The 8,679-nt window shown below is 42.4% G+C and overlaps 1 protein-coding gene across 1 annotated transcript in view; it reads left to right on the forward strand.

Annotated features, from left to right (window-relative positions):
- CTDSPL2 (CTD small phosphatase like 2) overlaps positions 1–7,976 on the forward strand; it is a 35,243-nt gene extending 27,267 nt beyond the window's left edge. Inside the window, exons 10-13 of the mRNA XM_044279341.1 lie at positions 1,440–1,519; positions 1,614–1,740; positions 3,108–3,203; positions 6,452–7,976. Coding sequence (XP_044135276.1) covers positions 1,440–1,519; positions 1,614–1,740; positions 3,108–3,203; positions 6,452–6,517 — 369 coding nt within the window. The 3' untranslated portion in view covers positions 6,518–7,976. The remainder of the gene's footprint in view (positions 1–1,439; positions 1,520–1,613; positions 1,741–3,107; positions 3,204–6,451) is intronic.
- Positions 7,977–8,679: the final 703 nt, after the last annotated feature.

The raw sequence follows: 8,679 nt of genomic DNA on the forward strand, positions 1-8,679 counted from the left end.
CCTCAGGTGCCGTTAACTGCCGCTGATCGCAGCTTCCTGTCATATAGGCTGGGCAACGCCTCCTGTATTTGTATTAGATGTTAATTAGCATTGGTGGCGCAGTGCGCCCGTCTGTCCTCATTGGCAGCGCGGCACAGGGGGAAGGAGAGAGTGACTCCTTTTCCCCTGTGCTGCTGAGGGAACATGGCACACTGACAGCAGCACTCTCATGTTCTGTGATAGGGCGCTGGACACATGATCGGCAAAGTTAGATACGTATAACATAAAAAATCATGACTATATCCCTAGTATTTATCCGCTATAAAAAAGGCATAGAATATGTTAGTGTTTTTTTCCACTATGCGTTATCTATGCTTCTGTTTATAGCTTGCAATCACTGATCAAACACTGACCATGTGAAGGCGGCCTAAGGCTAATTTCATATAAGTGAGGTTTTCATCCATCTGGACTGAACCCTGACCCATTCATTTCAGTAGGTATGGATGAGCATTGTTTTTCACTGACCTTCTGTCAGTTCAAGAAATAACGCAGCGTGTTCTATATTAGTCCATTTTTTTTATGCAGGACTGGTTCATTTAAGGCCTCAAGCATCGGCTGTGCCTGTATTGCGGCCTGAAAACAGCTGGTATATGGGCACTGGCCGTGTACACACCGTATCGCAGATGCGGACCCATACAATTTGGGTCCGCAATCCAGGAGATGGCACGGATCGGAGGTCCACAGAAGTACTACTGAGTGCTTTGTTGGGTTTTCTGTCCGTTCTTCTGCACCGTAAAAAAGTAATGCATGCGCTCCGATCGCAGACCCAATTCAAGTGAATGGGTCTGTGTCCGCAGATGACCACATGGTCTGTGCCCGTGCATTGCAATGCACGGGCACAAACCATGATGTAGTTTTATTCCGGCCGCCTCTTGGCATGTTTGCTAAGAGACAGTGAATGGGGCCGGAGCGGATTTCCGGCTGCACGCATGCACTAGCGGCAGCACGGATCCGGCAGGCTGTTCATCCGGAGAAGGTTGCCGCTAATGTGAAGTAGCCTAAACCATCAGTTTTTCACTGAACAGATCCTGACACATTCCGTATCACTCAGGGGGAAAAAGGCTTAAAGGGTAATGAAAAAAAGCCAAAAGCTTCAGTTTGCTGCATTTTTAAAACCTGCTTGTGTGTCCTGCATCTTCTATTTCTCATAGCCTTTAGCTAACATCCAGAGCTGGTCTGTCTAATTTGTATGGACTCTGTCAAACAAACTTTGTATGAAATCAGAGGGTTATGGAGGTACAGTAAAGGTCTCGTGCTCTATGGGTGTTGTATTGTGATCCTAGGCTTTGATTCTTCTAGAGTGAACACCTATGTTGTTCCTCAGATAAAATCTTTTTCTTTTCTGGTAGTAAACAGTTTCTTTTCCCTTTTTGTTACATGCTTTTTCTTGTATTTCACAGATAATCCTTTTCACGGCCTCAAAGAAAGTCTATGCAGACAAATTACTGAATATTTTGGATCCCAAAAAGCGACTGGTCAGGTAGGTGCACACACTTATGCAATACAACACCAAGCTTCAGAAATATTATTTTTTCTCTGTTGTGCATCACTCTGTGTATCTTATTGTTTCCCAGACACAGACTTTTCCGAGAGCACTGTGTTTGTGTCCAAGGCAATTACATTAAAGACCTGAACATCCTGGGGAGGGATCTTTCTAAAACAATCATCATTGATAACTCACCACAAGCCTTTGCATACCAGGTAACTTGAATGCTTTTTTTTGTGCATAGTTAAAGGGGTTGTCCTGTTTCCGATGTTCTCGGAGTAGGTCATCAATATCAGATCGGCAGGGGTCTGATTCCTGGCACCACTGACGATCAGCTGTTTGAGAAGCAGTCCCTCCGTCCCATTCACTTTTATGGGAAAGAGCATTTGTAGTTACACTTCAAGTGAATGGGACATATGGGTCTGTAATGACATCTGTTTCCCGAGGAGGTAAGCAGTGAATAGAACCCAGGACCGATGCGCTCTCTTCAAACAGCTGTTTGTAGGAGGTGTCGGGAGTGGGACCCCGTTTCAATATCGATGACCTATCCTGACATTGAAAACGGGACAACTCCTTTAAAGCCTCTTTCCCCATAAACTGCACCACTCCTTGTGTATGGGTGGCTTCTGGAATTGCACATGGACAAGGGTGGTGCTGCTTCCTCTGGAACAGGGCAGAGGGCCTCCACTCTCATGCAGCCCTTTTAAAAAGATGACAATTTGAAAACATATTTTGTACTTTTTCATTAGCCTTTTTATTGCTAAGCAAAGAGATTAGAATAATGGATCATGTGTGGATGTTGGGGGTGTAGATCTGCGTGTGTATTTGGATGGCAGTGCGGTCTACACTTTTCAGCTGTCTGTATACTCGGTAGCAGTGGTGGTTGTGCACGTGCAGTGTTAGTCCATTATTCCCAGCAAGCAGTTCAAGCCTTACCACTTTGTATCATTTTAGTTTTGATACATTTGTTTTTTTTCCTTGAAATATCCCCACAGTTTATGCTTCTGTTAATAATGATATTTTAATACAGGAATCTATAGTTAAAGGGCATCTGTCAGCAGATTTGTCCCTATGACACTGGCTGACCTGTTACATGTGCACTTGGCAGCTGAAGGCATTTGTGTTGATCTCATGCTCCTATGTTCCAGCAGTTCTAAGAATTTTTTTTTAAAAATTTGCGAATGAGCAACTAGTGCATTGCTGTTACTCCTAGAGGCTCTGCTCTCTCTGCAACTGCCACATCCTCTCCACTTTGACAGGGCCAGGCGGTTAAAACGTCATCACTCCTGGTCCCATCAATCAAAGTGACGGAGGTGCAGCAGTTGTAGAGAGAGCAGAGCTTCTAGATGTAACGGCAACACCCCCATTGCTCCTAGAGGCTCATTTGCATATAGTAAAACACAATTTTTCTCAGCAATGCAGACACATGAACATGGGAACAACACAGATGCCTTCAGCTGCCAAGTGCACATGTAACACGTCAGTCAGTGTCATAGGTAATAATCTGCTGACAGGTGGCTGATTAAGTTTACCTGTGGCAAATTTACCACAATTTCCCTAATAGAATCTATGCTTCTTACAGCTTTCAAACGGGATTCCCATTGAGAGTTGGTTTATGGATAAAAATGACAAGGAGCTGCTGAAGCTTGTCCCTTTCCTGGAGAAGCTTGTAGAACTGGTAAGCTTGACTTTAATGTATGTGAAGGATTGGATGGTGCTACCGCACAAATTTTTGTTGGATATTTAAATGTAGATTGAAAAAAATGGTCCCATATCCATTTTGCACTGTGTTCCTTGTAAAAAATTCCTGAACAGGGAGCAGCACATCATTGTAAAAGCATATACGATGCGACTTTTGGATTGTTTGCTTTTAGTTTTCACTTCATTTTACAGGATTACTTGGGGTACCTTCTCACTAGCGTTTTTCTTTTCCGGTATTGAGTTCCGTCCTAGGGGCTGAATACCAGAAAAAAACTGATCAGTTTTTTTCCTAATGCATTCTGAATGGAGAGCAATCCGTTCAGGCTGCATCACTTGAGTCCCTCTTACGTTTTTTGGCCGGAGAAAATACAGCAGCATGCTGCATTTTTCTCTCCTGCCAAATATTCTGAACATTTGCCGGCATTAAAATTGCTGCATTGACGGATCCGTTCTTCCAGTCCGCGCATGCGCAGACCTTTTAAAAATGTGAAAAAAATAAATACCGGATGACAACCGGAAATACGGATCCGGTATTGCAATGCATTTGTCAGACGGATCCGTCTCACAAATGCGTCTGGATTGCCGGATCCGGCAGGCAGTTTTGGCGACGGAACTGCCTGCTGGAATCCTCTGCCGCAAGTGTGAAAATAGTAGAAAAGTATGGGATGGGCACTCGTTTATGAAAATATAGGACACTTTATTCATAAAATGTAATACAATAAAATTACAATATATCAAAACACAGTATACTTATTCTCACTATTGGAGAAGATGTGTTTTGTAAAAAAAAAAAAAAAACGCTTGGGCAGAGGCTGGTAGCTCCAAATTCTCTCTCTGATCTTCCCCAACGTGGGCCCGATAGGTCCTGGGTGTTGGATGCGTACTATTGATTTCGGAGAAAAAAATGGCGCAAACAGCCTCCCCGTAGACTTGGGTAATTTTTCTCCTACAGACTTCATAAAATGACATACACTAAATCTATAAGAAACACACCAATTATAAAAATGACACAAATCGGTCCTATATTTGATAAAAAATCGCAACGTTATGCTGAAAAGTCACTGGACTTCAATGCTGTCCTATGTCGGTACAAAGTATATCCAGGGATAGGTATTCAAAGAGCGCTCCACATATTCGATACTTTTTAAGCACTTAGTACTTTTTGTGAGCTGTATCTATTTCTTAATAAACCAGCTATATGCTGTTGCAATTTGTTGAAATTCAATTGCTGACGGAAAGAAGTCTTTAGTGAATAGCTGGAGCAGTTCGTTCACTTTACCTACTAGTGTCTCAATGCAACGCCTCCTAGTATTTTACCCACTCATGTGGGCTTACCTTCGCCTGCGTCGCTGGTCTGGTGGGGACTTATTAGTGAGTCTTTGTTCTGTTCTGTGAGCCGGCGTCCCGGCTATGGAGCTGCTCGCGTCCCACGTGTCTCTCACAGGTGATCTTGAATCGTAGTCCAATGTGAGGATCACAGACCTCTACTCACAGACGCTAGGAGATGACGTAATGAGATCTTCTATTGCGGAGTGAAAGGATTCCTTTTTTCTTTTATAGTGCACTAAGTTCCATAAAAAAGTGGGGTATTCATCCAAGATTTTTACGCCAAAAGCGGTTCGGGGAGATGCTTTTCCCTTCCTCAGTGGCAATGAGGAAGGGGAAAGCGTCTCCCCGAAACGCGTTTGGCGTAAAAATCTTGGATAAATACCCCACTTTTTTATGGAACTTAGTGCACTATAAAAGAAAAAAGGAATCCTTTCACTCCGCAATAGAAGATCTCATTACGTCATCTCCTAGCTCCTGTGAGTAGAGGTCTGTGATCCTCACATTGGACTACGATTCAAGATCACCTGTGAGAGACACGTGGGACGCGAGCAGCTCCATAGCCGGGACGCCTTTTTAATTTATGGCATACATTTCTTTATGTTTATGCCGGCTATACCTCTTTTTTTCAAACTGTTTAAAGAGTAACTGAACCTTTTTATATGAACTTTTAATATGTTGTCACTAATAAAACTGTTTGTTTCAAATATACTTTATTAATGTTGTATTTTTCGTACTTTTTTACGTTCCTAAAGCGCACCATTCCCTGTGCACTTAAAACTCAGTTCTCCGTACACTGCTGACAGCTCAGCGATGCATGGAGTGTGAAATTCATGAATGGGCAGCAGCAGCGCTGTGAGTACCGGCAGGAACGCGCATTGCAGCCTGCTCCACTTAGTTAATCCTGGCATAGTACCCATGTGCTATGCCAGGAGTTAGTATTCCTCCGGGGTGCAAGAGCAGCAATATGCGCTCCTGCCCGTTCTCGGTGGTGCTGCAGCCCCATTGATAAAATGTGTACTTCGTACACCGCTGAGCTGTCAGAAGTGTACGGAAAACTGAGTTTTAAGCGCACAGTGAATGGTGCTCTTTAGGCAAGGAAAAGGGTAAGAAAAATACAAAATTGATTAATAAAGTATATTAGAAAAAGTTTTATTGGGGAATTAGGGACAACATATTACAAGTTCATATAAAGCAGTGATGTCGAACCTTTTAGAGGCCGAGTGCCCAAACTGCAACCCACAACCCACTTGTTTATCGTAAAGTGCCAACACGGCAATTTAACCTGAATACTATAGTTCAATATAGTATATATTCCATGTACTTTATCATCTAGCTATTAAAGCCTGCCTACAATCAGTGCGCTGCCTGTGCCGTTCATAGTGTGCCCTGCGCTGATGAATGGCAGGAAAAGTCTAAGGCATATTGGTACACCATAGACTTTTTTTACAGTGCGGGTGCCCACAGAGAGGGCTCAGAGTGCCGCCTCTGGCACCCGTGCCATAGGTTCGCCATCACTGATATAAAGGTTTAGTTACTCTTAAAGCTATGCTTAGGTTAATGTTCAGCCGTACCTTAACTAAATGTGCACTTAGTTCTGGCATTAAAGGTAATTCATATTAGAAAAGCCATATTTCATCTACATTTGACCCCCGTGGCTCAGCAGTTGAACCCAACCAATCAGCTGACTGACCTATCCTATGACGCCTTTAATTTGAATACGTAGCCATGCAATTAGAAAATGTATAAGTGAACATTGTGTGTGATGTTTGATCAGGTCTAATAGTTTAGGAATATATTTGTCAATATTGAGAAGAATGTGTGTTTCTGTACACTTTAAATTCCGTTTGTATGTCTGCTATAATAATAATAATGCTTGTGGGTTTTTCCCTACTACAGAATGAGGATGTGCGGCCTCACATCAGAGACAGATTTCGCTTACATGACTGTTTGCCGCCAGATTAGAAGGACATCAAGCACCTGCAGGATTCCCTAACTACCGGGGGGCGGCAGCTTTCAGATGCCTGCAGGGGAGCAAAAGCTGCAAAACCACAGGACTGAAGCATACATGTACACAACCATTTGCCATAACTGCTGAAGGCATTTCTTTACTTTGCTGTCCAAAAAAAAAATATATAAAAAAAGAAAAAAAAATTATATATGGGGAAAAAAGGAACGGTTTCACAGTGACGTGTTGTGACTGGTTTGGTGGCACATCACTGGGCAGCTTGGCCTCCTCCCAGGAATTGTTATGTCTCCAAGAGAAACCCCGCTGTCTGTGAGCTGCAGATTGCATCCTATCCGCTGTTGAATAGTTTGTCCGTGTCAGCAGGAACGGGGAGATTTTTTTCTTTCTTCTTCCCCCCCCCCCCCCCCCCCTCAGTTTTAGCCTCCTACACAGTGATCCTTCTTAGTGTAGATTATTCGTTATCCATTCCTTGCATTTCAGTTCTAGTAGCCAAATTTTACCTTTTATTTTTGTATAATATGTTTGGCTGTTCCTATTCTCTGCTTGCATAATGTGTTGTTTTTTTTTGTTTTTTTTTTTCTAGGTAAAATTAAATTCTTAAAGTTCAATCCATGTAAGCTCCATTTAGAAATACATATATCTTTTATATTTTATCTGTAATCCATTCTAGTACTTTTTAAAAAACATAAAGCTTTTAAAAAGCAAAGTAGAGAGAGTGGGACTATTGTACAGAAGTGTGGTGCCTGCGTACAGTACAGGGGGAGGGGATGTATAACCTGTGACTAGGCCAGGATTGTGTTTTTACATACTTTCCTCTCTGTACATGCAGATCCAAACACCCATTACACACCTATAAATATATATATATATATATATATATTTCCGCTCACACATGTATACACACGGCCTCTCCCTCCTATACGTATCCATCCACAGCTCTGGTACTGATGCAGCTAATTTGAATGGTGGGTATTTTTGTATGAGGTGCTCTGTCCTGCAGGGAAGACGTACAGAAGGAGGTGTCGTGGGTGCAAGGTTGCTTGCTGTTCTGGTGGGTGCCCTATGTTTCAGTGGTGCACTCACTTCCTAAAAAAAAAAAGAAGAGAAGGCACTTTGTTTTTTTTTTTCCATTTTCTTTTCTTTTTTTCCTCCTTTTCTAAAATAAAAAGGTTTGTATTTTGTAAGCTTGTTCAGAGAGTACAGTATTGGAAATTAAAGCTCTACAGAGGAGGCTGTTCATCCTTTTTGTTTCTATGTATATTACCTGTTTAACTGTATGCCATTTTATTGTATAAATTTACACATGGATTCATTTTCAAGTCACTCCTTAAAGTAAGGAGTTTTTTTAGTAAGTTTTTAGGAAAACATTTAATTTTTGTATTTTTGATTTTAAAGAAAAAGCATGAGTTCTGTCATATTTTCAGTGTATTAATGAAGATTTTAACCTTTACTGTGGGTGGCTGTTTTATTTCGTACTGTGTGTGCACTTCTGTCCAGTGTTATTCATTCGATTTGCACTTAAAGGAATTACTGCTTGCCATACGCCAACTCCCACCAGGTAAAAGCCCTGGACCACTTGATTTCCCCATACTATATTACTCCTCCTTCACACTTGTTTATTTTGTGATCATACATTAACCCCTTCCCAACCGCTTCATAAAAATTTACGTTGGCAGTTGGTTATTTAAAAATTGCAGGCGCGATAGCCAGCAGGTGCCTTCTGTTTTAATGTTTTAAACAGCAGGCACCCGGGACTAATGTATATGATTGACATCTGGAGGTGCAAAAACCCGGACGTCCGGCGGCTCTTCAGTGAGGATTGGGTGAGCCGAAGTGTTTGTGATAGCCTTTGGTTCCTATGGAGCCCCTGCTTGTGGCAGGGATCCATAGGAACATAAGCGGTTATTTATTAACTAATATACGCCAGTTTTCTGGCGTATATCTGTCGCAGAGTGCGGCAGAAAGATTTGCGCTGCGATCTGCGACTTTTCCCCCGCTCACACAAGGGAGCTGGCATAGATTTAGACCAGCGGTGGATGTGCTGAAGTTATGTAGAGGCAGGCTCCAGCATAAGGGAGATTAAGGCTGGTTTCACACGGGCGTTGCAGATTGGGGCCGGATGTGTTCAGGGTGCGTTCAGTGAAACTCGCACTATTTT

This window comes from Bufo gargarizans, chromosome 2, assembly GCF_014858855.1.
Source record: "Bufo gargarizans isolate SCDJY-AF-19 chromosome 2, ASM1485885v1, whole genome shotgun sequence".
NCBI lineage: Eukaryota > Metazoa > Chordata > Amphibia > Anura > Bufonidae > Bufo > Bufo gargarizans.